This window comes from Lithobates pipiens, unplaced genomic scaffold (genome assembly GCF_037356315.1).
Source record: "Lithobates pipiens isolate NorthernLeopardFrog02 unplaced genomic scaffold, aLitPip1_a1.2 Scaffold_16, whole genome shotgun sequence".
Taxonomy (NCBI): Eukaryota; Metazoa; Chordata; class Amphibia; order Anura; family Ranidae; genus Lithobates; species Lithobates pipiens.
The window spans coordinates 303018591-303033928 of NW_027507748.1; the positions used below are offsets into that span (position 1 = coordinate 303018591).

General features: G+C 42.0%; 1 protein-coding gene across 3 annotated transcripts in view; it reads left to right on the forward strand.

Moving 5' to 3' along the window:
- The window catches only part of MAGI3 (membrane associated guanylate kinase, WW and PDZ domain containing 3), a 497671-nt gene that overhangs the window by 357136 nt on the left and 125197 nt on the right, over positions 1-15338 (forward strand). For all 3 annotated transcript variants that reach the window (XM_077481559.1, XM_077481557.1, XM_077481558.1), the window contains exons 8-9: positions 13689-13786; positions 13909-14097. In XM_077481559.1, coding sequence (XP_077337685.1) covers positions 13689-13786; positions 13909-14097 — 287 coding nt within the window. The remainder of the gene's footprint in view (positions 1-13688; positions 13787-13908; positions 14098-15338) is intronic.

Below are 15338 nucleotides of genomic sequence, written 5' to 3' on the forward strand. Positions count from 1 at the left end.
AAACAACTCACTCCCAGACTCAGGGAAGTATTGTTCTGCCCCAGACTACTTTCGGACCACAGCCCCTATTCTGTAGTGCTTGACGTGCCCCTGGGTAGGCCTCCGCGGGCGTGGAGACTAAATCCGTTCTGGCTGACATTGTTACCCGAAGATGACACTATTGAAGCGGAGTGGATAAAAAATTTTGAGGATAATGACCACACGGCCTCAGTTCCAGCAGTGTGGGATACATTTAAATTACACGCTCGATCGGTGCTGACTGCCCACATTAATAGGCTCAAAGCTGACTCGGCCACTGTCATTATTGAGGCTGAGGCTGATTTGAGCTCCAGGGAACGCACCTAAATAGATGACCCGTCTACGGCAAACGCTGATGCACTTAGACTACAGTCGAGGGTGGTTTCTCAGCTACACCAAGACAAGGCCTGACAGAAACTTTTTTTTACCAAACAAAAATACTTTGAATCCGGGGAGAGAGCTGGTAAGTTGCTAGCATATTTGGTGCACAGGGAAGACAGGCCCCCGGTTGTTATTTCTTTGCGGGGTCAGGGCGATACAATGATCACGGACCCTTCTGAGGTGACAGCTAGATTTCGGGATTTTTTCGCGGACTTATACACCACTACAGTCTCAGACGACACCACTCCGATGGACGGCTTTTTGGCTCAGGTTTCCCTCCCCCAAGTTACGGAGGAACAGGTGCAGGCTCTGGAAGCTCCCCTGACCACCGATGAAATAGTGGGTGCTATTGCGGAATTTGCAAAATCCAAGTCGCCGGGGTGAGATGGTCTTCCCATTGAATTTTATTCCCGTTACCAAGACGTGCTGGCGCCTAAGCTTCTTGCCCTCTACGGGAGTCTTTTTGATACACTGACATTGCCTCCGTCCATGAGGGAGGCAACGATAGTTTTGATTCCCAAACCTGGAAAAGATCCGGGTTTCCCGGAATCATACCGCCCAATCTCCCTATTGCAGGTAGATATTAAGATTTTAGCTAAAATACTTGCTACTAGATTGAACGGAGTGATCCTTAGCCTGATTCAGGCTGACCAGGCGGGCTTTATGCCGGGGCGGAATACGTCGTTCAATCTACGCAGGCTCTATATAAATCTACAGGCAACGCATGAGGCAGTGGGTGAGCGTGTGGTGGTGACACTTGACACGGCTAAGGCATTTGACTCAGTGGAATGGGAGTATTTGTGGAAGTGTCTAGCGGGATACGGCTTTTGCCCGAACTTTATCCGGTGGGTGAGGCTGCTGTATCATCACCCAACGGCTAAGGTGGTGGCGAATGGGTGGTCCTCCCGGGAGTTTGGCCTTAGTAGAGGTACCAGACAGGGGTGCCCACTGTCCCCGCTACTATATGCCTTGGCTGCTGAACCTTTAGCGGTGTCGATTCGTGAGGACCCTGCGATCAGGGGACTGACGATGGGTCGACTAACCGAAAAAATCAGTCAATATGCTGACGACACGCTGTTATACCTGGCGGACTCTGGCCCTTCCCTCGCAAAGGCCCTACAAAAGATAGAGTGGTTCGGTAGCTTTTCCGGTCTTCGTATAAACTGGGAAAAATCCCAAATTTTGCCTATTGACAGTTTTCCACAGTCAGAATCTCAGGCCAGTCTGCCTCTTCAGCGAGTCGGCACTATTAAGTATCTGGGGGTATATGTCTCTAGGAATCCAGCAGATTACATTGCGCTGAATGTAGAACCATTATTCTCCCTGGTGCGTACTAAGATTCAGGCCTGGTCTCGTCTCCCCCTTGGGGTTTGGGGGCGCGTTAATCTGATTAAAATGGTCCTATTACCTAAAATACTGTATGTGTTGTGGCATGCCCCGGTATATTTACCGCTGAAATACTTTAAATCCCTTGAAAGTCTCCTTAGGCCCTTTGTATGGGGGAATAATAGACACAAGCTTGCTTGGCAGGCTTTGAAAAGCCCGACTGATATGGGGGGCATGGCTCTTCCAGATCTAAATCACTACTATGTTGCCTCACAACTGTCTCAGCTTTTTCATGTAGACAAGACTGATAAACAACGTTTTCTTACCCTTCTCTCCCCTACTTGGGCACAAATGGCAGATGATCCAATAGCTGCTATCTCGACGGGGGCGGGGAGCTCAGTCGTGGAGCCAGGTAAACACTCCATGCTTTTTCATTACAGAAAGATTTGGGATCTGGCATCCACTAAACTGAATGTTGCATCACCAAATGACTATACCCCACTTTGGCATAACAAACAATTGCCGGAACTTCAAAAGATCCAGAGTGTTCAGTTATGGGTATCGAGGGGAATATACTACTTGCATCACCTGATTCACCATGGCACTATTAAAACGTTTCAGGCGCTGCAGGAGGAATATGGTATTCCAAACACTATGCTATTTCAGTACCTACAGGTTCAACATGCACTTAGAACACAATTCCCGCGGTCATTGCCTCGGCCTGCTCCCAATCCTATTGTCGCCATAGTGAAGGACACTGATCCCAAAAAGCTTATCTCGTGCTTTTATGGTATGCTTACGGCCCCCGTCTCGGCGAGACTAGCGTATGCTCTGAAGTCCCGCTGGGAGGGTGATGTGGGTGAACTGACAGACGAGGAATGGGAGGAGGCTCTGGAGATGTGCAAGTTGGTGTCCCCTAGGCTCCAGGACAGGCTTTCTCAGATTTACATAGTGCATAAAGCATACCTCACCCCCCTCAGGACCGACAAATATAATATGAATCAATCTGTGCTCTGCCCGATGTGTACTCTTGAGACTGGGACGTTCTTCCATCTTATTTGGTCTTGCCCCAAACTGCAGGAACTTTGGAAACAAGTAGTATCATTTCTACATGATGTTATGGGCTCGCCCTTGGCTCTAGACCCCAAACCTTGTCTACTAGGGATATTTCCTGACGTATTAGATAAAACTACTGGCACTTTCCTGCAGGAAACCCTGTTTTCTGTTCGAAAAGTGATAGCTAGACAGTGGATGAGGCCCCTTCCACCCCGGGTTGAGGACTGGAAACGGGAAGTTAATCTTACGCTCCCATACAAAAAATTCTTATATAAAAATAGGGGTTGCCCAGCTAAATATCATAGAATATGGGATAAATGGCTGCAGGAGGCTGCCACGTGTGATGAGGGAATTTGATGTAATGTTACAGTAAATAACATGTCAATGTTAGGACTTTCCTTGGCTGTGATACATAATCCCTACTGTAATGGAAAAATTTCTTTTATTTACTGTTATGGTTATGACGCAACACCTTTTGAATGTTCGGTGTATGCCACTGTGATTGTAATCTCTGCAATAATGTTCAATAAACATTACCTGTTTAAAAGTTAAAATCGCACGTATACTTTCATTATGCACACTTTAAGAGCATGCTGATATCACAAACTTAGAATGTAATTTACATAATTGAAATGAAGTTGTAGCCATCAAATGGAATGGCACAATTGGCCAAACACTAGAACGGACTTTTGTTTATGTCTTTCTGTTGTTGCTTTGCTTGAGCATCTTGGGGATGCAAAGGTTTCATTGCAGATGGATGAGAAAGCTTGGCACGTAAAAGTGAACCAAAAAAAAAATAAGAGAAAAGCTTAAAATTCAGCCGTGTGCTACATGTTGCCTGTGGCTTGGTTGTCGGACTAATACTGAGTTGGCTGAAGTGTTTGATCGGGTTGTCTCTGTAGCCTGTCTATGAATATTTAACAACCTCTGAGAGGAGAAGCTCGGAGCAGACAGTGCAACTAGAAACCGTAATTTCCTGCTGCTTTTTCAGACACCTGGGATAAGAATTAAATGTACAGGATTTTTTGCATTGAGATGAAATAATGAAATGGGTTCCGTGACTGACCCTCACAAGTAGATTTGCTTTCATGCAGAACAATGCAATAGCTCACCAACAAAGTCTTGTCTTGGGTTCTGTCCTCTGCACTTGTTAATATCTTACACAATATAAAAAGTAGTTCATATGAATGTTTTAAATGTTACTCTTCCTCTTTATATTAATTTTAAAGTCCAAATTACTACAAACTGTATTTATGTAACTTTTACTAAACCAAAACAGGCTGTAGTCATATTCTAAATGTTGGGTACACAAGCAGTATTTGGTACTTGATCATTTCTAGTCATTTTTTGGTACCTAAAATGCAACATTATATTGCCTATGCATACATGTTTGTGCAGTGTGCACAACATTTTTAGGCTCTCCTGATTTTTTTTTTTCTTTATCTTAATGAGACAAATAGTTGGGCAATTTATGCCTGGTTAACTGACTGCTTACTAAAAAGGGTTGATTGGAAGAAGCTCACAAAATGCACAATGGCATAGTGATCATGTCAGAACCTGGATCACCTACCGATGGCACAGAGTGAAATGTAGTTCCGGTGTCCACCAGTGGGTGTCCCTCAGCAGATCCCAGCACTTAGTCTCCATCTGATGCTGGCTGCAGGGAGGATATTTAGTCCCTACTCTACTATTACCTCTCTTGCTTCAGTGTTTTACCTGCTGGCCACACAATGCTCCTGCATTATACCTGTATCCTGTACACTGCTACCTCATAGCTGCATCCCTTGCTCCTGATCTCAGTCCTGATTTCCCCTTCCTGATTGTACCTTGCAGCTCCTGTCTTACCCTGTTTATCTGTGCTCCCCCTATTGTATATATTGCATTATAGTTAGTTTGCTAGTTAGAATTTCTGCCACTTGATTAGTTAGGCTGTTTGGTATTTTGTCACTTTTGCTGTGTATTCTGTTTGTTGGCGCTGCTGTTTGGTTGGATTATGTTTCACTATTAATAAACTTATTTTAACCACCTGCTGCCCAAGGTACATAATATGGAGTCTTGGGGTCTTGGGGTTTAAGTGGTGATATCTGAATGATGATCGTTTTTACAGGCGGCAGGAGGAGACGTTCCCCCGCCGGCTTCCCATGCTTCTACCAGTTCATCCTTGCAATCTGCGAGCCAGAGCAAGAAATCCACTGGTGCCGGAAGTTTGCCAAAGAGATTTCCGGTGACCAGATGGTCCCAGGCAGACTCTATGACCTTCAGAGGCCCAGGTGCGACGTTATGACGTCACGTCCAGCCCCGGCAGAAGTAAACATTGCCGAGTATTCGGCTGGAAGGGTCAAGATTATCTTTTATTTTATTAATTTTTTGGGGATTTTGGTCTTTCCTGCCTACAGGAGAGTCTTATTGACCCCACATCTCTCCATAAAGAGGACCTGTCATGCACTATTCCTGTTACAAGAGATGTTTACATTCCTTGTAGTAGAAATAAAAGTTATCCAAAAAAAAAAAAGTCAAAGGGAAAGTGTAAAAATAAAAAATTTCAAATAAAATAAACAATAAAAAATAAATGGTATTGCGTCTTCTGTCTCTGTGTGCTCGCACACAGAAGCAAATGCATACATACGCTGTGCCACATATGCAAACGGCATTTAAACCACCCATATGGGGTATCACAGAGAACTTCAGAGCGAGAGCAACGATTCTAGCACAAGACGTTCCGTAACTCTAAACAGGTAACCTGTAAAACATTTTAAAATGTCGCCTATGGAGATTTTTGTGTACCAAAGATTGGCGCTATTCCACGAGTGTGCGTAATTTTAAAGCGTGACATGTTTGGTATCTATTTACTTGTGACATCATCTTTTACATTATACAAAATAATTGGAATAACTTTACTGTTTTTTTTTTGTTTTTTTTATTTTTTATTCATGAAACAGTTTTTTTATTTTTTCCCCAAAAAACACGTTTGAAAAATTGCTGCGCAAATACCATTTAATATAAAAAGTTGCAACGACCACCATTTTATTCCCTAGGGCAGTGATGGCGAACCTTGGCACCCCAGATGTTTTGGAACTACATTTCCCATGATGCTCCACTACACTGCAGAGGGCATGAGCATCATGGGAAATGTAGTTCCAAAACATCTGGGGTGCCAAGGTTTGCCATCACTGCCCTAGGGTCTCTGCTAAAAAAAACATATATCATGTTTGAGGGTTATGAGTAATTTTCTAGAAAATTAGGATTTTACATGTAGGAGGGGAGTGCCAGAAAAGGCTTGGGCGGCAAGTGGTTAATCATGTACAGTCTGGTTTCAGTTTCCTAAGTGCAGCTACACAGACCTGATCATCCCTGCTGCTGAATGATTGCAGTCGGTATCCCTGACAGCTCATCAACCAGTCTAGCCAAACATGGCTGGGTTTGCCAAAGAGCTTGTATACAGTATTTGAATCAGAAGTCTTCAAAATTGATGTGCAACCAAATAGCCTTATACACTGTTGAAATACATGTATGTGAATTATCTGATCTGCTGAAGGATTTGTTATTCGGTTCATTTACTTTAGAGTTCCTGGTCACCTTTCTGTCAGTATCTGGCCCACCTAACAAGCAAAATTACAACCCTATACATATAAGATAAAGTGCAACGCTTTAAAAATAAATGTGTAAACAAATAAAATAAATACAAGTAAAAATATAACCGTCCCAAAAGAGTCCACAAAAAGTATCTGTGCTACCTCTTAAAGCTCTCAGTAAAACAGACTTGGGGATTTCTGTCTTCCACCAACAATAAGCACACATAGCGTCTTACCAAAGGGTACTGACCCTCTAAACAAAGATTGGTTAATCAGCACTTGAAACAAGTGTCTAATGTTCCACCACCTTCACCCGATCTGATTCACTGACACCAAAGCTTTTCTGCCCTTATCTTCTTCATTTTGTTATTCGTCAGTAAGGCTGCCCATCATGCTGCTGAACCAGTGGGAATTTGTAGGGTTGGGGTTTAGTGGCAAATTCCCACACAACTTGGAAGGGTCAGAGCTTTGACTGTCCTAATTGACCGAGAATAGGTTTAAGGAAGACTTTGAAGGCTGATGAAGATATTAATACTAAAGTAGGCCATAGATTATGAGAAATCTCTGTAACCATGGGTTGCAGGAAAGAAGATTGCTCGATTCTCTATCCTGCCAAGCTATTGTGTTCTCCCGGCAGGGGGCTGCAGGGAGCCATCTCTGCTGGGAGAACACAACAGTGATTACTGCTAGCAGCTATAGCCACTGGCAATAATGACATGCTGGTTGTATCCAAGTCGATCGATAGATTGACTTGGGTACAATTACGTAAATTGGTCTGCCCATATATGGATTGAATATCGACCAGCCCCTGCTGAACCGGCTGAGATTCGATCCATCTAGGGCAAGCTTAACACAGGTACCTGTAGGCACCACAAAGTTCTATCAGCAAAGTTGTTTTTGAATTTTTTAGGGAAGGTCAGGTTCACTTCAACAATGTTAAATATTTTAATGAATTTATATGAATTAAGAAACCTTCAGGCTCTGAACAAATTGCATTACGTTGCTGAAGCTCAATCTTGATCAGACAGCAAGCATAAGGAGCACTTTCTGGAGCCACCTGAATGACAGCAGAGTAATCAGATTCAGGGTATTGGGCAACAAACTGCACCTTAATTTTCCTGTATGTGTACTATATAAATGACCTAGAACTGATTTGTGGGTATTTGGCTGGTAGCTACATATGTGCTTCTTTGCCATCTGATCATTTCCGTCATCCATTTTTACCTATTCAATCTGTTGACAGTCTTTATTCCACTGATTTTTCAGTTTATCGTTTCAGCTAACACATGTGTGCTGATGATAATTTTTTGAAAGAAATGGTTAATGTTCTTTCTCAAGAAAGGTAAAACATTTCTCAAGAACTGCTAAATGTGTAATTGCTGCAGTCATTTGCTTGTAGAAATATCTGGGGAGGCTTCTTAATTTGAAAGTGCGAGTCATAGTGACAGCTTTGTGAGAGAAGATCCTCAGAATCGGAGCAACCTAGCACGCTAGATTAACTCACTGTTTTTCTGTATTTGGTGACATGTCAGAAAAAAAGCAGCTGTAATTAGCCAACAACTCAAACTTTTTAATGTAACAGCGTGATGTGTGCGTGTGTGTGTGTGTGTGTGTGTAGTATCTGGTAACATAAATGTAATTTGTCGTACGTGGTCTTTTAATGCTAAGGTTAAATGATTTATGTCCTGCACAAGACTACCTAATTGCATATTGTGTGTAATTAGTATTTATCTTTTGCTGCATTTAGTGATGAATGAGAGTGCACCTGGTGCATGCTAAATGATGGTTTCTCATGGCACATCTCCATTTAATTGTTGGGTGACTGGAAAAAAAAACCCAATCAGATATGGGTACCCAGATGAATGTTTAGGCCTGTTTCACATTTTTTTCATAGTAACACTTAATAACCACAGTATATTTTCTATTGTGTTTTAGCAGTTAATTGGACCATTTGTTACACCAGTGTTTTTTAAAACCATTCCGTCTTGTTCACCAGAGGCTAAAAACTAATATAACCTGTAAATTATTGGGAACCTTGTAGTGCTTGCAGTTGTCTTTAGACCACTTCCTTTTATCTGGTGATAATTGATCATCGATCTAGACTTTTTTTTTATTGTTAAAATAACAAACATGTCCTACTTATCTGCTCTTTGCAATTGCCTTGCACAGAGCAGCCCAGAACCTACCCTTCTTGGGTTCCCCGCCTGCACTCCTGGCTCCTACCCCCCGCCATTACACCATTGCAAGGCACTTGCTATGGGAGCACTTGTGCATGCTCACTCCCAAGCCCCCACATACAAAGCGTGACCTGGCTCTACCCCCGCTCCTGATTGACAGCAGCACTAGAAAATGGCTCCTGCTGCGTTATCTGAGCCAGTGAGGAGGGAGAGAGCTGAGAGAGCCCCTCCCCCCTGCACATCGCTGGATCCAGATTGGGCACAGGTATGTACAGGCATACCCCACTTTTAAGTACACAATGGGGTTTATTTACTAAGGCTGGAAAGTGCAAAATAAGGCTCACTTCTGCATAGAAACCAATGAGCTTCTAACCCCAGCTTGTTCAATTAAGATTTGGCTATAAAACCTGGAAGCTCATTGGTTTCTATGCAGAAATGAGCCTGATTTTGCACTTTACAGCTTTAGTAAATAAACCCCATTGTGTACTTAAAAGTGGGGTATGCCTGTATTTATGGGGGCTGTGGGGAAAGCTGAATGCAGAAGGTTTTTTACCTTACTGCATAGACTGCAGTAAGGTAAAAACAAAAACCTTCTGCCTTTAAAACCCACTTAAGCCTAGGTTTACACTGCTGCGGGATTGAAATTGTGCAAGTTCAGCTGAACTCACACAGTTTCATCCCTGCATGTCAGTCCAACTTTGGGGTGATTTCAGAGACATCTGTGTGGGTTCCTACACAGATGTCTATTGAAATTACACCTGAAGTCGCCAAAAGTAGTACAGAAACTTATTTTGGGAATCAGTGCATCGCCACAAAGTCAGCATAACACCGATTAGGATGGTGCTATTTCCGGGAATTGCCGCCGATTTGGCATGCAATTTGACATGTCAAATTGCATGCCAAATCGCATCAATGTGAACCTGAGCTTAAACCATGTCAGGTTTGTTTTAATTGATGTTTTTGTTCGCTTTGGAAAGATTTTCTCTCACTTTCTGTTGTGTCTACAGGACAAGGAGTGACAGAAAATTCCTCCAATGGGACACAGACGACAAAACAAAAAATTTAGTTTTGGATGTTTAGTATTTTAATCCTCGCCTTCCCAATTCTAAACCTTGTTTTTCTTATTTAAATATGAAATACCAAAGCTTTTGTGGCCAGGCTCTTCATTTGATTCAGGATAGGGCAGCATTTAACCTTGATATGAAGTCGAGTAACTGTACTTTTACATAAAACAGATTTTTTCTTTCAATTTCATGCACATTTTTAGAAACTCCTGCACCAAGTCTTCTGGAATTTTTATCTTGTGTCGCAGACAGTTTAGAAACCGATATGTTTTTCTCAAACAGATCTCTTGTGTTGGGTTCTCAGACAACAATCAGCTACGTAGAAAGTTCAAGCTCCCCCTACCTGACTGCTCCACTTCCAGCTGGGAAGTGAGTGTATGTTGGCTGGGAAACAGATTTATGAGTATTCTTAGATTGGATCTTCCTGAGATTATCTTCTTATATCATTGAGTAAAATAATGTATTGGTGTAATTCAGTGATTCTCAACCAGGGTTCCGTGGAACCCTATGGTTCCTCCAGAGGTTTCTAGGGGTTCCTTCAGCATTGGGCAAATTCTGCCTCTCAGATAAGTTCCCACTGACACCATTGATCCTTTTAGCTTATCCGTAAGGAGGTAATTCTTACCGATGACCACAAGTGTAAGGACCATTCTTCCCACTGACCATCACACTAATGTATCACGAATTGTAGATTTCAAATTTTTAGCAGGGGTTCCCCGAGACTGGAGAACTATTTCAAGGCTTCCTCTTTGTTAAAAAGGTTGAGAAAGGCTGGTGTAATTCCTGCTGCTGCGATTACAAAGGAATTGTAATTTATGTTTTGGAGAATGCAACATGAGCAAAGGGAGCACCCAAGGGTCCAAAGTAGCTATGGACACAGCCAAGAATTAGGGGGCAAGCTAACAAGTTGAGCATACAGTGTATATACGACCTTGTTACCCAACTTGTGGCCAATGGGCCCAGGGCCGCTGATAGGGCAGTACAACCAGCCCTGTTGTACCGAGCCCAGTCAGCAGAGGGGGGGCCCAAGCAGCTTTGTAGTTTATTTCTAGCTAAAAAATGAATTGGTTAAATAACTTTATTAACCTGCACCTACTTGATTAGCAAGGTATATAGTACCTTCCTGGGCCCCATCAGATTAACAGAGGGGGCCAGGGGGTGAGATCAGAAGAGGGACTTTTTCTCCTTTTCGGGCACAGGCAGACAATCTCTGCTATGCACCAGTGTACCTTGTAACAAACTAAAGTTCCAAACACTCACTGTATGCTTTCCCCGGGGGATGGGTTCAATCGTAATGTGGCTCCCTTCCCTCGGTAAGGGCTGTGCTGCAGTCTGAGAGAGAGACTGATCACCAAGGAGGCTGAGATAGTAGTGCAGAATGAGTATTCCCGGCGGCGGTCCACAGGCAAGAAATTCCCCTGCACACACACTGACACATCACACAGGCTGAGGCCAAGGTGCAGTCCCCATACTTCCCATCGTGTGCTCATGGTTATCATCATTATGATGATCACAGCACAGCAGGTGCTCTATGGCTCTGTCAGTGTATCATGGATGTTGGATGCTGACTTTCTTAATATATGACTGTAATGTGTGTTACCGACTATAACACAGCAAAGACATAACAAAGTAAGCACCCAACAGCATTTTACACTAACAGAGCCATAGAGCACCTGCTGTGCTGTGATCATCATAATGATGATGACCATGAGCACAGTGAGATGCTACTTTGCATATGTGATGGAGAAGGACAGTAAAATCACACAACCAAGCTTCATTTTTACCACCCCCAAAACCACTCCCCAAGCTTTGCAGTCAGGTCCGCCTGTTAGTTTTCATGCAGACTTGATTGAAAGCTCCATGTAGGTCTACAGGAGTCCAGATATGAATTGACTGTGTGCATTTAGATCCGCTTACCTATGTGTCCATTCAGGTCATGAAAAAAAAAAAGAAAAAGAACAGCTTTTTCTATTTTTCCAGACCAATTTGTGACCTTTTAGCATCTACTATGCAGCCCTTGGGGCTTCTACAGAGAATAGGCCCTGTTCTGGTGCTTACAATGAAGTATACATTTTCTTTATCTTTCTTCCAATACTTACAGTAACTCCATTTTTGTTGAGAAAAAAACATTCCCCCCTTAGGTAATCTAGGTTTATTGCAAGGATTTTTGTTGCAGATTCCTACTTTTTTTTTATTTTGAAGAAATCCCTATGTGTTTGTATGTGTCCATGTTGGAAAGTGAATCTAATAAGAGTGGTTTCATAATTATCAATCGGCTGCGGCACCTGCAGGGCACTGAGGAAAGCTGCTGGGCCTGCATCACTTTAGATGTGATTTCCTATTGAGAGTATCACCAAAAAATGAAATTTTTTGTTGCAGAGATGCCCGAAATCTGGCTTGTTTCTTAGGGCAGACTTCTGGGAAAATCAATGAGCCAATCACACAAGCAGGAAATTATGTTTCTGGGGGGCGTTCTGTACACATTATGTGTACAGAACAGCTTCAAATAGCCATATTGCATTGCATTTTCAGAAAATTACAGAGCTGCAGATCGAAAAGGAGTTTTTTTTAATAGTATTCAATTGCAATATGACTTGTGTCACAATTGTGTATGCTATATTATTTTATCTTCATTTGCTATTTTTTTCCCCCCTCGAAAGTGGAGTTATCTTTTAAATCACATGTGTCAAATACAAGGCCTCCAGGCAATTTCATATTGCACCCAAGGGGATGGGTGGAAAGGAGATGTGGGAAGCCTGTGAAAGAGAGATTATTCTTGCACACTATGCATAGCAAACCGCTAAACTCTGCACTCTGTATGTAGCACACCTCTTAACCCTGCACCCTGTACGTAACGCACTCCTGAACTCTGTATGCAGCACACCCTTCAACACCACACATAATGCAATCCTTGTTATTATTGACCCTTTAGGATCCTCCCAATGTGCAATTTGGCCGCACCCACTATTCAACGTGGTCTGGTGGGGGGTGTGGTTGAGTTCCTGCACCTATTTTCTGAGAAAACAAGCCCTGCATTAACTAATATAGTCTTAATGATACATCCGTCCCTTTGAGGAGAACCATAATGCTGATGCAACCTACAATGTTATTGAGTTTGACACCTTTGCTTTAAGTGATTTGTTTATTTGCTTTATAGCCCAATACACTTTATATATTTTTTTATTCCCTGTAATCTTTTAAATTGTATCTTGCCGAGCAAAATATAAAATGTGGTGCAAGTGATTTGTAAAGGTGTTTAGTGAACAATAATGTGGGAGCATTGATTTGTAAAGAGGCAATAATTATTATTATTATTTATGGTACTTATAGAGCGCTGCCAATTTACACAGCACTTTACATATACATTGTACATTCACATCAGTCCCTACCCTCAAGGAGCTTACAATCTAAGGTCCCCAGCTCGCATTCATACTTAGTACGAAGCCACAGAAGCCAATTAATCTACCAGCATGTCTTTGGAGTGTGGGAGGAAACCCAGACAGGCACAATAATAGCAGAGATCTCAAAGCAGTCTTGTGTGACATTATTATATAACTGTCTCTTGAAATATGTTCCGAGACTCAGACAATCTCTTGTAGCATGCCCTTAGTCTCTGATCATCTTCCGTTGCATGTCTAAAGTCTCTGACTACAATTCTGTTAAAAATATATGCAGTAAATATTATGTGCTGCCGGCTGGTGATTTCAGGGGACACCCTTGAATCGCCATAATTTTTGTTAAGTTGAGCACCACAAATAAGATGACATAGTGTGGATGGTTCAGTGCACCACAGCAGCAATTGTGGGTAGAATGACACTTTTAAAGGATAAAATACATCAGCCAGGGGTGAACAGCCTTTGTAAAAAATAAAAAACTCTTTGGCATATAGAATTTAGTATGGAAATCACGAGTGTACATAGGAGTTTCCGACTGCTGGTTGCAAATGCAAACCTATTCAAAACAGGAAAAAGGCAGTACAGTTCTCTTTTGAGGAGTTTAAGAAGCGTCCAATTATTGAAATATGCCATGGGTGAATTTACTTCTAGCGTTTATACTTGTATTTTGGACTAATTTTTTCTTTTCTTTCATTATAGCCACATTAACCAGAAAACGCAATTTGAAAATCCAGTTCTTGAAGCTAAAAGAAAGAAGCAGCTTGGCCTCCCTCAGCTTGAAGGAATGATAATTCCTGGTAAGGGTATTTACAATATTCATTTGCAGAAGCATGATATACTGTATATACTGCAATTAAGCACTGTTAATTCTAAGCTCATCTCTTTTTTGTCCCATTGGTTCAATTTGTGCCTTCTTCAGAGCCTGACAAGTCCCCATTCACCAGAGATCCAGCAATGCTAAAGGGAGCAACATTGCGCACTGCTCTAAAGAAAAGTGCCATGGGATTTGGATTTACCATTATTGGAGGTGACAGACCAGATGAGTTTTTGCAGGTGAAAAATGTTCTTAAAGACGGCCCAGCTGCGCAAGACGGGAAGATAGCTCCAGGTATAATTACACCAAACTATCTCACAGGGAAGAAGAAATACATAAACATTGTTTAAATTATGCAGTATATTGATGGTAATATGTTTGCAGGTCGCTTGATGTCCCTATTTAACTGGGCTTAATATTGTCAGTTTAGAGGGGGTATTATGCCTTCTGATGCTCAGCACAAAAATAAAAGGTCCTATTTTAGATGCTTTAAACTAAAACTGCTTTAGTTTTCAAATAGAAATTGAGAAGAGTTGTTCTGAATTGTTATGGTTTATTGCATCATGTTGAGGCGCATACAAAAATATCACGTGTTTCATGCACCATTTATCAGATCTATGTTTCTATTATTAGTCATCTGGCTACCTATCTGTATAAACTGACAGTCTGCCAGTTATGCCTATGATCCATCATGTGTGAATGTTCCTGTCCAGTGAATGGAGGAACTATTTTTAATATAACGGAAGTGTTGAACATGCTTGTAACGGGCAGAAGTGTACAGAAATTCCTATGTATCTGTTTATGTGCTTTAGGATACAACCACACCTAAGTGTCACGATTTTAAATGTTTTTAAAAGAAGCAGAATTGCACTGTTTTGCTGCTTTTTTCAGGCGTTTTTTTCCAGGCATTTTTCAACTAAAATGTGTGGAGTGCTGCTGATAAAGGGGTGGACAGCTGCTGTTTGAGCAGATAATGCGTGTCAAAACACTCGAAAAAAAAAACGTGTCGCCCTTTACAGCCATTCCCATTGACGTGTATGTGGACGAAAATACTCAATTCTGCTTGAAAAGTAGCTCATGTACTTTTTTGAGTGACAGGCATTTTGCTACAAGCAACAAGACGCTCAGATGTGAACAAGGGCTATTGAAAACAATAGATTTTTGCTTGTTAAGCATTTTTGAGCATCAAACTAATAGCTACAAAATGCCCAAGTGTGAATGGGGCCATGATCACTTCTTGCCGCTGGAATCCACTGTCTGCATGTAACCGGCCATGTGAATTTGGCTTAAGTCAACAGGGATATTCTTGGTTATATAAGCCTTACCAACCCAAATGATCCTGTTAAACCCAACTGTAGCATTGAATAATTTATATAAACATAGTTGGCACAATAGGTGTGAAAAATAAAAATTTTGCTGCAGTGCTCGCCCTCACCCTGGTGCTGTCACAGAAACTCTGTTTAGCCCAGTAGCTGTCCCCCCACTCGGGGGTTCAATTATGTCTAATCTCACTCTTTCTAGAAGTTGGCACACAG